Raw genomic sequence first — 18,495 nt, forward strand, 5'->3', positions numbered from 1 at the left:
TTTATTCCAGCTATAGGAAAGGGGGTAGCCATGTGGCACAGTGGATAGAGCATTGGTTCTGGAGTCAGTGGGACCTGAGATCAAATCTGACCTCAGCCACTTAATAATTACCTAACTGTGTAACCTTGGGTAAGTCACTTAACCCCATTGCCTTGCAAAAAAACAAAAACCAAAACCACAAGATATCCAGCTATAAGAAAAAAAAAACCTTTAACATTTACTGCCAAAACTTTAAGTTTCAAATTGATTCCCTATAGGCCCCCACTGAGAATCAAGCAAGTTACTTGGTGTAGAAAAAATACGTAGCCATTGGGGCAGCAAGGTGGCACAGTGGATAGAGCACCTGCCCTAGAGTCAGGAGGATCTGAGTTTAAATCTCAAGATACTTAATATTTACTTAGCTTTGCAACCTTGGGCAAGTCACTTAACTCCATTGCCTTGAAAAAATAAAAAAAAAGTTTAGTTATGAAATACATCACTACAACAAGTCATACTGTGAAAGTAGACATAATCCCCTCCTCCCTCCAAAGAAAGAAAAATAAAGTTAGAGGAAAAGAAAAGTGTGCTTCAGTCTATCTTCAGATCCCATCAGCTCTTTATACTAAGTCCATCAGAGAAACTGCTTCATATTTTTGGCCCACAGTTGTTATTGCTAGCTGTATTTCCCTCCATTCTATTCCTCCCCACCCCCATTTATTCTATTCTCTCTCTTCTCCTTTCACCCTTCTCCTTCTCAAGTGTGTTGCATCCAACTACCCTCTCACACAATCTTCTCTCTTCTATCATCTACAGTCCCCCTTTCTCCTCTGCTTGGTCCCCTCTCCTCTCCTATTTTCCTCTAGGGTAAGATAAGATTTCTATACCCTATTAAGTGTGTATATTATGTGAAATAACTTGTCCTATTCTACCTCTCCTTTCCCTTTCTCCCATATTCCTTTCTCACCCATTGATTCCATCTTTATATTATACCTTCATATTCAGCTCCACTCCCTCCTGTACCCTGTGTATTAAAAGTTCCTTCTAACTGCTCTTATAAATGAGAAGGTTCATTTGAGGTATCATTATCTTCTTCCCATGCAGGAATATACGCAGTTCAACATCATTAAATCCCTCTGCCCTTCACATCCACCCCCCTATAGTTCACCTGAGTCCTGCGATCAAACTTCTGTTCAGCTCTGACCATTTTTCAAAAGGAAAGTTTGAAAGCACCCTGTTTCATTGAAAGTCCATCTTTCCCCCATAAGAGGATGTTCAGTTTTGCACTGTTTCTCGGCTGCAATCTAAGCTCTTTTGCCTTCTGGAATATCATATTCCAAGCCTTTAAAAGCCTTTCACATAGAAGCTGCTAATAAATCCTATGTAATCCTGACTGTAGCTCCACAATATTTTAATTGTTTCTTTCTGAATGCTTGGGATATTTTTTCCTTGACTTTGGAGTTCTGGAATTTGACTATAATACTTCTGGGAGTTTTCATTTTGAGATCTCTTTCAGAAGGTGACTGGTGGATTATCTCAATTCCTATTTTACCCTCTGTTTCTAGGCTATCAGGGCAATTTTCCTGGAGGATTTCTTGGAAAAGTGAATTCTAGATTCTTTTCCTGGTCATGACTTTCAGACAGTCCAATAATTTTTAAATTGTCTCTCCTGGATCTGTTTTCTAGGTCAGTTGTTTTTCCAATGAGATATTTCACATTTTCTTCTAGGTTTCTTTCTTTTTTGGTTCTGTTTTAATGTTTCTTGATTTCTCACAAAGTCATCAGCTTCCCATAGATTCAGCCTACATTTGAATTATTTTCTTCAGAGAGCTTTTGTATCTCCTTTTCCATCTGGTCAATTCTTTTTAAGGGCATTCATTTCCTCACTCACCTTTCGCACTGCTTTTCTCATTTGACCCAAACTGGTTTTTAACAGTTATTTTCTTCAGTACTTTTTGGTAATTCCTTTACCAAACTGCCAATTTGATTTTCATGATTTTCCCACATTGCTCTTTTTTTCTTCCCAATTTTTTCCTCTTCCTCGAAATCTTTTTTGAGCTATTCCACAGTCTCAGACAAATTCATATTTTTCTTGGAAGCTTTGTCTTTGTTATCTTTTGGTGTGTATTTTGATCCTCCATTGTTGGATTCTTTTACTTCTTGTTTATTCATTTCAGCAGCCCATGACTTGACTTTAACTCTCTTTAACTCTCTCTGCTTCCAGAGTGGAGGATGCATTGTCCCAAGTTTTTGAGACAACTCTCTCTAGGGATCTCTATTCCTTCAAGGTCTTATGAGAGGCTCTGACCACTCTCCTGGCCTGTGCTCTGGTCTGTGGATGACCACAAGAATAACTTTCAGCCCTGGATACTTGAGGAGAGTCCCTATTCCACTATAGCAGTAAAGGTCCTTTTCTTGAGAGCCCCAGACTGTCTTGGATCTGAGTAAGAGCAGAGCAACAGAGTCCTGTCCCTTGATTCAGTGCTCTGGAAGCAGCTGTTGGGTTGCTCCCCAGGTCTGTTCCTGGGCCCCTGGGGCTGAAGCTAGACTGGGCTCCTCTCTCTTTGGTGAGCAGAGTTTTCCTATTGAGTGTCCCAACTGTCCTTGGCAATTCTTGGGTCGAGAAGTCTGGAAACCACTCCCGCTGCCATGGACCCATGGCCGGCTGCATTTGTGGGCCCACAGACACTTCCCTCCAAGTTGTCTTGGGTTGGAAAATGGTTTCACTCAGTCTTTTTGTGGGTTCTGCCACTTGAGAAATTGGTTAGTCATTATTTAAAGGTATTTTGAGTGGTCTGGAGGAAAGCTTGTGGGAATTGCTGCCTTTGCTCTGCTATCTTGGTTCCACCCCCTCCCAGAATGAACTTCTTGATGGCAACTAACCTATTATGGTCTTGACATCTTTCTATTCCCAGCAATTAGCCCAGTACCTAGTGTAGAGGAAGTCCTTAAGAAATACTTGTTGACTATCAACCTAGGAAGTTTTACCAATGAAGGAGAAGCTCTTAGATATGTTGATCCTCAGAGGTTTATTTTATAATCATTAATATTTTTCTAATCAACAACTTTGAAACATTCAACAAAAAAAGAGTAAGATTATACATGATTTGTCCTTACTTTACCAAATTTTTCACTAATTCTCAATATTCTGCTTTAGTTAAGATGATCCTTACCCTCAAAGGTCATGTTAATTCTCAACTATATTCTCAGAAGAGAAACCACTTCTGCACCTTATTTGTTTTGAGATTTAGCTCAAATCACTTTCTTTATGTCCTTCTCTAAACTCTCCAAACCATGAAGTAGTTTTATTCCAAATTTTCATTATGTATAATTTATAGTACTTATTTTACTGCTACTGACTTAACTGAACTAGTCGATCTATATTCAACATAATAATTTCACTTATCTATGAATTTTTAGAGACCCATGGTCCTTTCCTTTACCTTACCAAAGGTATTTCCACTTGAGAGACTGATATGAGTGAACAGGAGCTGCCAAAGAAGTAAGAGCCCTACAGAAGGAAATGAGTGAATTGTTTCTTCTCTTCTGAGAGGAATGACCTCTCTATACATCACTGCCCCATGAGTTCAAAGTCTGGCTCCTCTAGAAGAGAATGGACATTGAGATTCAGGGGAGCTGGACTTATCAGGGCACTTCAGTTCTGATACTTTATATCACAAAGGACTAGATAGATACTGCTTTTGTGCATTTTCCAGTCCCAGTGGTTCACATAAACAGAACTTGACAGCAGGACTATCTAAGTGAGCCATTAATGGGTTTTTTTCTTTAAGCCTTCATGGACATCTTTTCTGCTAGCTTATTACCTAATAATTGAACGTACCTTTTATTTCTGTTTTCTATCCTCCATGGCAAGTGGATGTCACTTTACCCTAAGTGGAGCAATCTTCCTCATCCATGGGCTGAGAGGGAAAGTTGGGGAAACAGAGTACAATGAGCAGTCATAGCTCCTGCATGTCTTTGTCTTGAGCCTGCTTTTTCCCCCACAAAAATGCTTTCATGCACATCTGTCTGATCTCCCCAGCTTGGAGAAAGGCAGATGGGACCGTGCCTCTTAAGACAGTATGAGGAACACTGTAGCACTCAGTACCAGACTGTAATCATTATGTGTTTTCCTTTCAATTACACCATTATGTTTAAATCATGTACTGCTTCTGTAATATTTAATAATAACTATATTAATGTCATATTTTTGTAATTATGGTTGGTTTTAGTCATGTTTGACTCTTTGTGACCCCCATTTGGGATTTTCTTGGCTGAGATTCTGGTGTAATTTACCTTCTCCTTCTTCAGCTTGTTTTACAGATGAGGGAAACCGAGGCAAGCTGGGTGAGGTGACTTGCTTAGGGTCACCAAGCTACTCTTCCTGACCCCATGACTGACACCCTATTCATTATACTACCTAACTAAATGCTTCTTACTAAAGTAAAGAAACAGCTAAAGCTGAAGACAGACGATTATCAACCACAATTACTGGTTCTGAATTTATTTTCAATCGGAGGAATAAATAAGCTGTGTTGAAGTTCACCCTCATATTTTCTTTTTTATTGAATTATGAACAACATTTTGATTTTATCTAATTAAAAAGTGTGGCTTGAGTAATGTACTCTGTAGATAAAAGTTACTTAAAAAGAAAAGGATTAAAGAAGAAGATAACACTAGTTTTCCACACAATCATTTTATACAGATAGGACTTCTGCTTTGGAGGTTAGTTCTGTCTATTTTGTCAGGGTGACTCTCCACATTTACAAATAAAGAGACAAACAATATGATGGGAGAATTTAAATGGCTGAATTATCAAATGTTGCAAAGCAAGGCATGTGAGTAGCTTCCAGTCAATCCTGGAAATATATACACAAAAACTTCTATGTGATTTTAAGTATCAGGAAAGAAAAGAGTAGCAAAAGTGAACAAAGAAAACCTAAATGGATTAATTCAACCTGGACCACAGCATAAATAAACCAATTTCTTAAATATTTTCTCTTATTACTTCTTAAGTATGCTGGAAATGTATTTTTTAAAATTAACATTACATATTACATAATATTTTATAATTAAAACTGTTTTACATACATTCTCTTAATTTAGCAACCTTTGAAGGTAAGGGTTGGAAAGTTATCATTTACTATTTTTTAAGATGATAGTATCAGTAAAGTCAAATGACTTATCCAGTTCATGGCACATGTAGCAAACTACAGTATACCTATCTATACCCATCTGTCCATCCATCCATCCAATTCAGGAGGAAAAACAGGTCCTGGAGCCAGAAGACTTCAATTTCTACTGTATCACAAAGCTTTCCATTAATTTTAACAGATGTTACTCTAATAAGATGCATAATCCTTCCAAATAGTGAAAAGTGGCCTCCTGACCTCACATTTCTTAACATTTCTTAACCAGCAAATAAACTAAGACACTCTGTACTGCTGTTTAACTCTTTTACTTTCTATTTTTTTTTAGGTTTTTTGCAAGGCAAATGGGGTTAAGTGGCTTGCCCAAGGCCACACAGCTAGGTGATAATATTAAGTGTCTGAGACCGGATTTGAAGCCAGGTACTCCTGACTCCAAGGCTGGTGCTTTATCCACTACGCCACCTAGCCGCCCCTGCTTTCTATTTTTTTAGTCTGACCCCTTAAGTTCATTGTATTACAGCTGTCCTCCCAGTTCCTCTAGCTTGCAGCCTGAATTTTTCCCTCTCACCATTCATATCTAAACCAAGGCCAAGATCTGCAAGTTCCCCCTTTGCCACATCTCTCAAATATGCCTCATTCCCTCCTCTAAATCTACCCCCAACCTAGGGCAGACCCTCTTCACCTCACACAACTGTTGTAGAAACTGCCAATGGGTCTGCCCGCCTTAAGTCTCTCCCTACTTCAATCCAACCTCCAAACAGGAACTAAGTGGTTTTCGTTAAAGGGGAAAATCATGTCAGTCCCTCCTCTCACTAATCTCCAGTGCTTCCCTATTGTCTCCAGAATCAAACACTAAATGTTTTCTTTGGCATTCAACACCCCATGGTCACCTTTCCTGACCTTCTTACACTTCATTCCTTGCCACATACTCTTTGATTCAGTGACACTGGCCTCCAGGATGTTCCACAAACAACTTTTGGCTCTGGGGTTTTCTTTGGCTGTCCCCTAGGTCCTCCTCCACCCCAATTACTGATCCCTCTGGCATCCTTCAAATTTTAACTAACATTCCTTCTACAGGAACCTTGCCCAAACCCTCAATTCTAATGTCTTCCCTCTATTAATTATTTCAGTCTATTCTGTATATGTCTCCTTTATTGGGTTGTTTGAGGGCAGGGACTGTCTTTGGCCTGTTTTTGTATCCCTAGGTGTAGCATAGTGTCTTGGCACATAGAAAATGCTTAATATCAAGTAATTGAGTGGAACAGGAAACCTAACCCCTTCTGCCCCCCAACAGATTACCAACTGTTTTTTTTATAGTTTTTTTTTTTTTTGCAAGGCAATGGGGTTAAGTGGCTTGCCCCAAGGCCACACAGCTAGGTAATTATTAAGTGTCTGAGGTCAGTTTGAACCCAGGTACTCCTGACTCCAAGGCTGGTGCTCTATTCATTGCGCCACCTATCCGCCCTCCAACTGTTCTTGACTTAACATCTTAGCCAGTGCTTGGGGCCCTCAGAGGTTGAAAGACTTGGGAGCCCAAATCTTCCCTGGTTGGAGGTCATCCCTCTGCCCTCTGTTCACTAAAGCATACTGCCCAGCAGATGGGCTCTCCTGATTCTACTATTTGTCCACAGTCACTGCAGCTCAAAATAAGCAGGTAAAAATGTATTAACACCTATTTAGGCTTAATAAGCTCTTACAGGTACAACATACCTTAAACTATTTCAAGAAACCAAAGTACAGAAAAATAGTATTGGGGTGAGACAGGTCCATTGTATAAAGAGTCAAACAAGGGAGGTGGTATTGTCTGAGTTTAACCATTTGTTGCTTTTATAAAAACAGACAATTCATGTTCAGTGATAGCAACAATGACCATGCCAATACCTCTCTTGTGTTCATTAAATCACCCTTTTAATGGATCCAGTATAATGATGTCTTAAATGTTCCATGACTTCTCACCAAACAGTAGTGGCTCATTTATATAGTACTTTAGGATTTCAAAAATGCTTTCACAACTCAAAAAACTAATGGTAATTCCTCTTTACAGAGGTGGCTGAGGCTGAGAAAGAGTAAATGACTAAGAGAGAGTGTGAACTTAGATCTCAGGCTCAAAGATGAAGCTCCTTATTTGTAGTCAGGCATGGGGGTCAGGCTCTGTGGGGGAAAAAAAAAGAAAGAACAGGGCTCCTGCCTCAAGGAGCTCACATTCTCATGGGAGAATCAAACATGCAACTGGACAGAAACAGTGTCCTTGGAAGGTCACAGCCTCCAAGAAAAACAGGAGGTGGAAAGGCCTCTCAAAGAATGTGAGGTTGGAGCTGAGTCCTACAGGAACCAGAATAGTCATTACCAAAGAAGTCATTACCAACAGTGTTCTGTTGTAGAAACCTTCAGGAAGCCAGTGCACTGGACTATACATTGGGAAGGGCTTTAAATGCCTCAGTAGGTGCTACTTGATCCTGGAGATAACCAGAAGAATCTGGAATCTACTGTGGGGTATGGAGGATAGAGGCAGCAGCATCAGACCTATCCTCTAAGGAGATCATTTTGGTAGCTGAGTGGACAGAGATCTGAGACAAGGAGATGAACCAGAAGGCTGCTGGCAACAGCCCAGACATTATAGGGGGGAAAAAGTGTGCCAATCAGGGTGGTGGCTGAGAGGAAGGAAAAGGATGCTGACAAAAGATGTAGTCCATCAGTAGATTCATTACATGAGTTTCTTGAAGGCAGGGACTGTCTTTGGCTTCCTTTTGTAGTCCCAGGGCTTACCATACTGCCTGGCCCCTAGGAGATACTCAGTAACTGTTTGCTGACTGACTGATTGCCTGTGACAGACTGCAGCTGTGGAGTCAGTGTGGTGAGGTGGAACCAAGAAGATGGAGTGGCAGGAAGTGATATAGCTCAGCTCTTCCCCAAAGATCTATAACATAACAGATGAAATCCTGATGGAGAAAGCTAGGGAAAAAAAATCACAATAAGTCATAATTCTAACCAAAGGTGGCACAAGGAGATGGGGAAAGCAGTTTGTGGATTCTGGATCCAGTCAGGCTGGGGGGGGGGGGGGGGGGGGCACCTGGTGGATCATGATTGTCCAGAAACTGAAAGAGGACCAAGGCTGTGCATCAAGGCCAAAGAGAGCCCCCCCCCCCAAAGAAGAGCCTGAGGCAGTTTTGGGTCACAGATTAAAGATTTTTAGACTGGGGTGGTTGTGGTAGTGACCTGAGCTAGGAACCAGCCCAGAAACCAGCAGTGGTTGGGTGGCTGGCCCCAGGCACAACAAAAGGAGGCTCCCGTTGGCCCCAGGTTCCCTTCTAATCTGAAGCTGGTGGTATAATAGCCAGGGCGGGAATCCCAGCTCAAAGAGAGCCTGGCACTTGTGTCCCTCTGAACCAGCAGAGCTTCCTGGCTGTGTCCAGCACACACTACTGGCTTTTCCAACAGAAGGAACACGCAGAGCTTTTTAGGAGCACTGAAAAATTGCAGACTGATGACATTCTAGAACACCACACTCAATAGACCAAGAAAGCAGAAGATAGACCCAAGAGGTCATTTTCAACTCAGACATTCCCCACTGAAGTGAGCAAAGGGCCATAACATAAGCCCAAAATAAGAAAGTAGGTTAGAAAAATGATAAAATAATCCATCATAAATAGCTATTATAGAGACAGGAATGCTCAAGATGCAAGCCTAGAGAAAAAACAAGAAAGATGACGATTGAGAAAAGACAAATTATATTTGACAATTACTAATTTTTATTCTAAGAGAAGTCAGATAGTTTAGGAATGAGTGGAAGGAATAGAAATAAGGTCCTGAGTTTGGCTGGTTTTCTCAAGAATGTTGGTCTTGAAGAGGAGAGAAAAGTTATGATTGCTAGCTATTTGGGGGGGGGGGGTGGACTAAAGGAGTTTTTTTTTAAAGAAGGATACTGATTCTTATCTGCTATATTGATGTGTGACCATCAATTAAGTGACATTTGGGGAAAATGTGATGAGAGGGCACATCATAAAATTAGTTATGTATTTTTTCATAACAATCAGAGATCATCCTACTTCTTTATAACATCATTTTGAATGTAAACAGAAAAAAAAATTGTAGCTATTATTTCTGAATTTCATTATGCTGTACTGAATTCATTCTTCAGTTAAATTCTTCCAAAAAGATATACAAAATGAAAAATACTACAGCAAGGATGGAGAAAAATTCATACTTCAGCACATAAAATAACTCATTCCTTAAAATATCTTCTAACCCAGGGAAAAATGAACATTAAATTTTTAGTTTGCCTTCTTTGAACTAACCTGTCTACTTCATCCCGTGCAACAATATCTCCTTTCTTTAAGGCTTTTATGGCAAACATCTCATTTGTATTTTTGTATTCAGCTAAAAGCACCTGAAATAATATAGAAAAATTATTTTATTGCTGTTATTGATTTACACTGATAATTCATCTTTTCCCAAAATTTACTTTTAGAATTGTCAGGAAAAAATTAAAAGCATACCTTTCCAAAATGCCCCCTACCCAATACAGCACAACACCTAAAGTCTTGAAGATTAAACTGAAACCTCTGTGGAGATCTGAAAAAGGGTAATTATCAATCTAAATGTTAGAATTACAAATTTAAAATGGGAATCTATTCATCAAGTTTCTTATTTGTCATAAATTTATATTACCTTCTATCCTCAGATTCTTGAATACCACCATACTCCAGGCCTGACTGAAGAATAGGAGGCTCATATTCAGATTGTTTTTTTGAGGCAATGTTATTTCTTTCATTTTCAAAATTAAAAGTTGTTTCTGAATCCTAAGAAATATTAAGGGAAAAAATCAATTAACCTTCAAAAAATATAAGAACATAATTACAGTTAGGTAAGAATGAAGTTAAATAACTCTACAGACAACACAATTTTCTAAGCAAAATGTGAATGTAATCTAATGAGGTTGAAATAATAACCAAGTAGATGTGACCTAATGAAGTTGAACACTTTGTTCTTGTAAAGGAATGGTCACTTCGTGAAATATATTTAATTCTTTAAATATTTATTAGGTAGCAACTATGTGATGAGTTATTATACTATTCCGAGACAGACATAAAGCTTGTATAAAAGGTGGCAAAAATGAATTCATGGGGTTTACGCTCTAATGGGGAGGAGGGGGTGAAATAAGACAGATAACTAAAGGAGGCTACAATGAAAAACGATGCTAGTCAGATAGTAAAATGATCTGTGTCTTTCCAACAAGTTGACACATAACAGAAATTAATCTCTTTCTGCCTTTGGAAATTTTCATTTGAAATTGGTCACTGGAACATGAAATTGGTAATTTCAATAACTCTTAAATATTGAGATGTTATCTCTTATTTATTGTATCTTGTTGAGTTGGGATAATCTCAGGCACAATAAATATACATAATCTGTGAAATTCAATATTTAAATAAAACTTTAAATCACTTAGAAATATATATCATTAAATTTACCTTTGAAAATTTATAATTTTACAAAAAATAAATTTATTGTTAAAATGTCTTGCCTGTCCTGGTACATCCAAAACCCTTAGTTCTGAAGGGTCATGTATTTCTCCAAAGGAAGATGCACGTGGTGGGGCTGGTGGGGCTTCTGGTTCAAGTTCAAAATCCAATTTGGTTACTGTAGGGTCACTTATAGAAGAGAAAATCATTTATTAAAAAACAGTAAATTTGAAGGTACCTATTTTAAAATGTATTTAGATTTTTTTAATATCAGCTTGAGATTCTTTTAATGAATACAGAAAAATTAACTTCATATTCCTACTCAATGAAAGAATAGTCCTTTTAACTAATTCACTGCGATCAACATATATAAAAATTCCCTAATTATTGTTTTATATAAACCCTGTTTAAAAAACTAAGGCATATATACCTTGCTGGTGGTGATAATTCTGGAATACGCACATCAACCACAGGCACTGTCGCAGGCCCAGGAGCCTGAGGGCTAAAGGTGCCAGAATGATTTACTGTAGGAATTGCTCTTCTCACCAGCCTTCCCCAAGTGGCAATATTAATATTCATTTGAGGAGCTCTGAGAAATGTTTTGCCTGTAGATATTGTGAATAAAAAGACAGTACAAGTAATTTCTTTATACATTACCAAAAACCATAATTAAAAAAATCATATACATGTGTTCATAATTTATGAAGAACCAAGTGAAATTGCCACCTTTTTAGCAATACTAAACTATTCATTATTAGATACAGCTGCATCTTATCAATTGTAAACAGTTTCAAGATAAATACAACAAGCCTTGCTCTCACTTTTGAAGCCCATTTACATTTTATTATAAAGCACTTCAGTATCTTATCCTATAAAAACACTTCTTTTTTGGTAAATAATTACCTTGTTGTTTTGAAAAAATTTTCTTTTGTCTCTGAAGCTTTGGTCTTCTTTCAATAACTGGATTAAAAAAGGTAACCTACAATAAAGGAAGTACAGTAAATTAGAGAGTCCCCATGGTTTCTACTCCATAAAAAATTGGAATTTCCTATTTTGAGACCCGGATGGGGCCCTAGAGGGAAGCACAGAAAAGATAAGTAAGGTCCAAGTCAGTGGGAAAGTCAGATAGGACTAGACCACAAATCTCAAGACACTTGAGCAGTGTCAGGGTTCAGATTTTTTTCTTCCATACTACCATTATCTTAGTTTTTTAATTTTTTACTTAATTGGTTTACTCAATGGTTACATTTTTTTTATTTTTTAGGTTTTTGCAAGGCAAATGGGGTTAAGTGGCTTGCCCAAGGCCACACAGCTAGGTAATTATTAAGTGTCTGAGACTGGATTTGAACCCAGGTACTCCTGACTCCAGGGCCAGTGCTTTATCCACTGTGCCACCTAACCGCCCCTAATGGTTACATTTTTAAAAAGAAACATTCAAGTTTATTACCTCTGCAAATAAAGTACCCTGGGGTTCCAGATAGAGACACATGCCATGTCGTTGGTTGTCTAAAAAATCTTCTAACCTTAGGAATTTTACTGCACAGAGAGATCGCCAATCACGCCAATAAACTGAAATTTCCAGTTCACGTGACTAGGACAGTAAAAAACAAAACAAAAAACGAAAAACAAAACAAACATACATCATTGATACACCCTTGAATTAAACACAATAAAATCAAAATACTTAAATTCAAAAGACCAAAGTTTACAACAAAAGAGCATTAAAATATACAACTGAACAAAATCATATATTTCTTCAATACTTAACTCAAAAGGAGAATTTAGTTTATACTGAATCAGAAAATAATATAATGTGCTATATGTTTAAAAATCAATTCTAAGTACCAAATTCTTTTAATTATTTTGCTTTTCAGAATTTTGCAAAGTACCTACAAAAACAAATAAATGTTTTTCCCCTTTAGGTTCTGGAAGTAATTAATTACTCCAAAGTACATTTATCAGTTTTTGTAGGTACTTTGAAAAATTTTTAGAATATGAAGATGTGTGTGTATGTATCCATCCATAATTCTCAACCCCTAATTTGTAAATCCGTATTTCATACTACATAAAATCTATTTTGACCAGAAAAAAATAAGGGAACATCTAAACAACTGGATCAGAAACACACACACACACACACACACACACACACAGTCTCTCTCTCTCTCTCTCTCTCAAAGACCTCAAAACAAAAACAACAAAAAAGAGAAAAACACTTAGCTAAAAACGGAACAACTAGCATTTATACTGTTCTTTAAGATTTTTACAAAGCTTCTTACATGTTAATTTAATTTGCTGCTCACCAGTCTGTGAGGTAGGCACTTTAATATTACCACATGTCAACAAGGGTTATTCCAAAGTAGAATTTGAGCCCTCACTAATAAACATAACTAACTACTATTACTACAAGTATGAAAAGCAGGGGATGCAGTACTCAAGGTCATGCTGAAGGAGGCAAATTCAAATGCTTTATAATATCTACACACTCAAACACATTAATGGAATATCCTGGAAATGAAATTTCAGAAATATAATTATTCCTCAAAAGAACAGATGGAGGAAACTGTATTTCAAATATTCTATTCAGTTAAAAAAACATTTTGAAAATAAAAATCCAAAGTGAAGATTAAAAATCTCTCTAACTTAAGTGGAAAACTAACTTCATCATAATAAAAATATACTGATAACAACAGCCAAGGAACTATATAAAACCATGTGAATTGTTGTTTGACTCATTCACTTTATGCACTCAAAGATTAAAGAACTCACCTGAAAGCGTTATCAAGCCTTCTCATTTCCCACTAAAACCTAAATCCTAAAACCTCAACAGATATTAAAAAATCAACCACCTCATTTTCCTCCCCCAAACTGGCTATAATACATCCAGGCTTGAAATCTTGACTCCTCCCTCTCTTTGTCACTTGCTCTATACAATTCTAATAAGTCACCCAATCTTTTTTGTTCAAGATGCCCTGTCCAACCTCCCCCTGCCCAAGTTTTTCCACATTTCCACTCTTGCACACTACTGCTGAACTTATTAGGTAGTTAGATGTAAAAATAAAAACTGAGTTTAACTCTTTCCTAAAGCAGCTATTACATGATACTGGACAAGTCACTTAACTTCTGTCTTAATTTTCTCATCTCTGGGATGAGGATAATAGCACTTAGCTTTCAGGGTTGTTGGGAGGATCAAATGAGATAATGTTTGGTAAAGCACTCTGCAAATTTTATAGCACAAATCCTAGCTATTGTTATTGTTATCTTCCTTATGCAGAGATCTCCCTCACTTCTCTGCTCAAAGCCATTCAATGTCTCAAGTCAAACTCAATGCTTAGACTGCAAGCTTAAGGTCTTCCATAATTCAGTTGTCGCGCTCTCATTCTAACCTATTTTTATATGATTTCTTCTTCTGAACTCTGTATTTTAGCCAAGGTACTATTTACAGTGCCCCCAGACCCAAAAGTTCTATTATTTCTTCCATGCCAGATCCCTCTTTTTATTCTCTCACACCACCCAAAGATGATGACCTGCACACGTCTCCTGACCCAGTTCTCTTTTCTCCACCATGCTGGCAAGTAAGTATTTAAGTGCTACCATGTTCAGCCCCTCTGCTTCATGAAAGCCCCCACGATGTCTAAACTCTATCATCTGTGCCAGATGCTGAGATGAAGCTAGGCAATGCCAGAGCCCTTTGCTGACTAAGCCCTCCAGGTCCTTGCTATCAGTGTCTTTTATGTCTCACTCTTTAAGGGGCAGTTTGGTGGCACAGGAGAACAGTGTATTAGCTCTGGAGCCAAGAGGACTTGTGTTCAAACCTGACCCCAGACACTCGACCACTACTAGCTTAGATATCTGACTCTGGGCTCAAATCCAATTGACAGGCATGTGTCATGACATCGCTTCTCTGTGATGATCTTCTTTGAAAAAGAACAAAAACATCAGGACCCTCTAATTTAGCTAAACTGTTCTGCCTGTGCTCTCTCAAGTTGCTCTGAGCATCCCTCCTGTAGCACTGATCTCTGCACCAAGCTCAAGCCCTGGGCCTGGAGTAAAGAATTTACAATGCACTAACTATATGACCTTGGCAAGTCCCATACCCACTGGTCCTTACTCTTGTAGTACAAAATGATGGGGGCAAAACAAGGTGGTCTCTAAGTCCTCTTTAACACAAAAGGCAGGATCAAATGACATGAGTTATTATTTCTATTTATCCTTTTTTATAAATACACTCGTTCTTCAAAGTGTAAGCCTTTGGAAAGTAGAGTCAATACAATCAACTTCTTTTGCATTTCCAAAGATTTTCACAGTATCCTATTCCCTTGGGAATTAAGTTCTACTGATGATAATATTCTTATTTCAAAGTCATCAGACACCAGAAACATTTTGTCACCATGCCTATACTTGAGACATTTTCAGTGCGACAGACCCTGTATGAGTCGGCGCTTTAATTGCAATTGCTTTGTTAATCTAGATCACCTCGTACCACAAGGTACTTCAGAAAGACTTCAAGAAAGATCAAAACCAATAACAAAATCAACCATATTATACATAATGCACATGGGATGACTGGGAGAGGATCATGCCCTCTATTTTTTGCTTCCAACCAAGAGTACTAAACATTCATATTATGCTTTACACTTTTTTCAGAGCATTTAAATATTTCGTATCTCACATTATTTCCCACAAGAACCCGCCAGTTATCCTGCTGAATAATTACTGAAAAGCAAGAGGATGATCACAGTATGAAATCCTAGTGCTTTCTTGCTTCAATCCTTCTCCCTAGCTAGAGTAGTAACTAGAACAATTTCCCAGGATATAGACAGATAGGAAGGGGAATGTTTCCCCTCTATTAGGAGATGACTTCTTTAGGGTGAAGTATTATGAATACATTTTCTGCATGCAAAGGGAACCCCAGATAAAAAGGGAGATCATCACAAGTCTACTGGAACTCAATCACATACTACCAGTCAAATTCTACAGAATTTGTAAGAATTCTACAGAATCTTACAGTGGAAGATGAGAGGTAGTGTGGAAAGCACATGGGAAACCTACTATCATGCTTATGAATCCATCTATTTTATCACTGATCTCACACTCACTTTTATGCTAAATAAACACTCCATATCGAAATGGCCAACTCATGGCCACCCTATATATTGCTTTATGATATTCTGATTGGCAGCAGAGTAGAGTAGAAGGAGCTATGGGCTTGAATCAGGAGAAGAATCTACCTTGGATCATTTATAATAAAAATGATGATGATGATGTTTGACCTTCATTCTCCAAGAAGACTGACATAAGGGAGGTGATACTATGACAAACACATGAATTGGACTGGGGGATAGGGGAGTGAGTTGTGCTAAGTCACCAGCCTCCTCACTGTCTCCTCCAGTGTCATCTGGATCCAGTGGCCAGATATGGTTTAGGACGACTAGAGATGGCCCTGGGTGAGAGGCAATTGGGGTTAAGTGATTCGCCCAAGGATACATAGCTAGTAAGGTTCAAGTGTCTGATGCTGCATTTGAACTCCTGTCCTCCTGACCCCAAGGCCTATGCTCTATCCACTGCTCCCTCTAGCTGCCCTAAATTGGATCACTTATTAGCTATGTGACAATGAACTAGGAGCAAATTTTTCATATGTTAAATGGGGACAATAATATTTGTGGTGCCTTCTTCACACTGTTACTGTGAAGGTCCAGTCAGATAATATACGGAAAAGACATTAGAAATCCCAAAGTGTTAGATAAATGCTAGCTATGATGACTGCTGAATGACCTGTTATTTTGAAGACTGATCTGACAATTCTCTCAATCTCCTTCACTCAAGCTTTTAATTCCTTCTTGTCTTCTTGAAACTCCAGTGTTTTCTGCAAACTTGTCCAGGGTTTCCCCTCTCCTAAACAAATAAATCTTCAAAAATACTCTATGTTCAATAAATTTTCTGATCAATCATTTTATGATAACTATGCTCTCTTTGATAATCAAACTCCTAGAAATTCTTGCCTCTACTTTACTTTCTCTCTCTTCTCACCTTTCTGAAGTCTGATTTCCTAATTTTTTTTTGGCAATTAAGTTAAGTGACTCGTTCAAGATCAAACAGCTAGGTAATTATTAAGTGTCTGGGGCCGAATTTGAACTCAGGTCCTCCTGACTCCAAGACTGTGATCTATCCACTGCCACCACCAAGCTGCCCCTTTCTACCTCATTCTACTGACATTATTCTTTTCAAAGTAAATGTTCAAATGGCTTTTTTTCAACACATCCCTAACTGATTTCTCTTCGAGCTGTCCTTTCCTCTTGGATTACTCATGAAGTCTCTAAGATTCTCTTCTTTCTTAGCCTTCCTTCCACCAGGTTCATCTTTTTTTCAAGTCTGTCATGTGCTTCTCAGCTGCAGGAGCGCCTCATGGTTCCTCTTCTAGGTTTCTTTTCTGTTTTTCCTCATGAGTTCAGTGATCATTTCTGTGTTGGATGACTCCCCCAAATCTATAAATCTAACTCCAGACTCTCCTAAGCTCCAATGCCACATTATCAACCATCTACTGAACATCCCAAACTTGATGTTCCAAAAGCATCTCAACTTCAACAAGTCCAAAGCAGAATATGTTTCTATTTAATTTCTCTTGAACTTCTTTGTTTCTGTCAAAAAGACAACCATTCTGCAAGCTAATCCAGGTTTACAATCTTGGTTTCATGCTCTACTTTCTATTCCAATTAGTTGCCAAACTTTGTCAATTCATCTTCCAAAGCATTTTTCACATTTTGCCAAATTTTCTCCCTTTTCTTCATTTCCAATTCTACCACTTTAACCTAGGGCTGAGGCACTTACTCCTCATCCTCATTGCAGGAGTAGCTTCAGTTAATTTATATCCTGACTCTCCAGCAGGTAAGGAGAACACTTGGAGAATTCATCTAATCAATTCCCACCTGACTGCTTTCCTGGACTTCATTATGTCTACAAATTCAAAATTCTGCAAGATGAAATCAGTTTTAGAACTCAACACTTCCTAATCATTTCCCACTCTTGGCAGCAGACTTCCTTGTGGCCCCTTTAATTCTCTCATGCCCCCAAATCTTTTTTAGATTGTGAGCTCCCTGAGGGCAAAGACTGCCATTACTTTCTCTGTATCTCCAGCACTCTTCATCTAGAATATAAAGGCACTTAATATGAACTGATTATTGTCTCTAGTTTCTCTAATTCTGCAAATTACTTTATTATTTATTTGACATACATGTACATTTGACATACATATACATATGTACATGATATAATTATGGGAAGAATATCAGGTCTAACTGGAATGGAAGATAATTATAACTCTAGGAAGTAGATATTACTGTTATTCCCATTTTACAATAGAAGAAACTAAAGCAGTGGGCTAAGTGACTTACCTATAGCCATGAGGATAACAAGAGTTTGGGGATAATGAAAAGAAAAAAAGACTGGGTACCTAATATCAGCATTTGAAACATGAGGAAGAGACCACTATACTTAAATAGCCTGGATAAGGATGGTGGTAGTGAGAGGAGAAAGGGTCATATTTGAAAGACATCTCACATATAAGAGAACCTAGCAAAAAAAAAAGTTGGATAAAAATTGAAAAGAAAATGAGTCAAAAATTAGAATACTTTTCCCCTTTCTCCTAGGCCTCATCACTCCCCACTTTACATTATGCTTGCCTCCTGTGCATAAAATGCATCTTTTCCAACCCAATTAAAATGAGGGTAGGCATTATACTGCTAGTGTCTAACAGCAAATGCCTTATCAAAGTAGCCTCTTATGTCCAAGTTACTGAATTATTGGGAAAAAAGTAAAATTTGAGACATTTGTTTAAATTCCATATATTCCAATGGATCCATGACCTCACTGATGCAGATTATACCCCATCAACACATATCTCTTCTTTG

The 18,495-nt window shown here is 38.0% G+C and overlaps 1 protein-coding gene across 3 annotated transcripts in view; it reads right to left on the reverse strand.

The window, feature by feature from the left end:
• Window positions 1-18,495, reverse strand: part of PKN2 (protein kinase N2) — a 160,537-nt gene that overhangs the window by 27,043 nt on the left and 114,999 nt on the right. For all 3 annotated transcript variants that reach the window (XM_074221750.1, XM_074221749.1, XM_074221751.1), the window contains exons 9-15: window positions 12,036-12,179; window positions 11,492-11,567; window positions 11,019-11,193; window positions 10,651-10,777; window positions 9,795-9,925; window positions 9,623-9,698; window positions 9,422-9,513 (exon numbers count right to left, since the gene is read on the reverse strand). In XM_074221750.1, the coding sequence (XP_074077851.1) occupies window positions 9,422-9,513; window positions 9,623-9,698; window positions 9,795-9,925; window positions 10,651-10,777; window positions 11,019-11,193; window positions 11,492-11,567; window positions 12,036-12,179 (821 nt within the window). The remainder of the gene's footprint in view (window positions 1-9,421; window positions 9,514-9,622; window positions 9,699-9,794; window positions 9,926-10,650; window positions 10,778-11,018; window positions 11,194-11,491; window positions 11,568-12,035; window positions 12,180-18,495) is intronic.

This window comes from Macrotis lagotis, chromosome 2 (assembly GCF_037893015.1).
Source record: "Macrotis lagotis isolate mMagLag1 chromosome 2, bilby.v1.9.chrom.fasta, whole genome shotgun sequence".
Taxonomy (NCBI): Eukaryota; Metazoa; Chordata; class Mammalia; order Peramelemorphia; family Peramelidae; genus Macrotis; species Macrotis lagotis.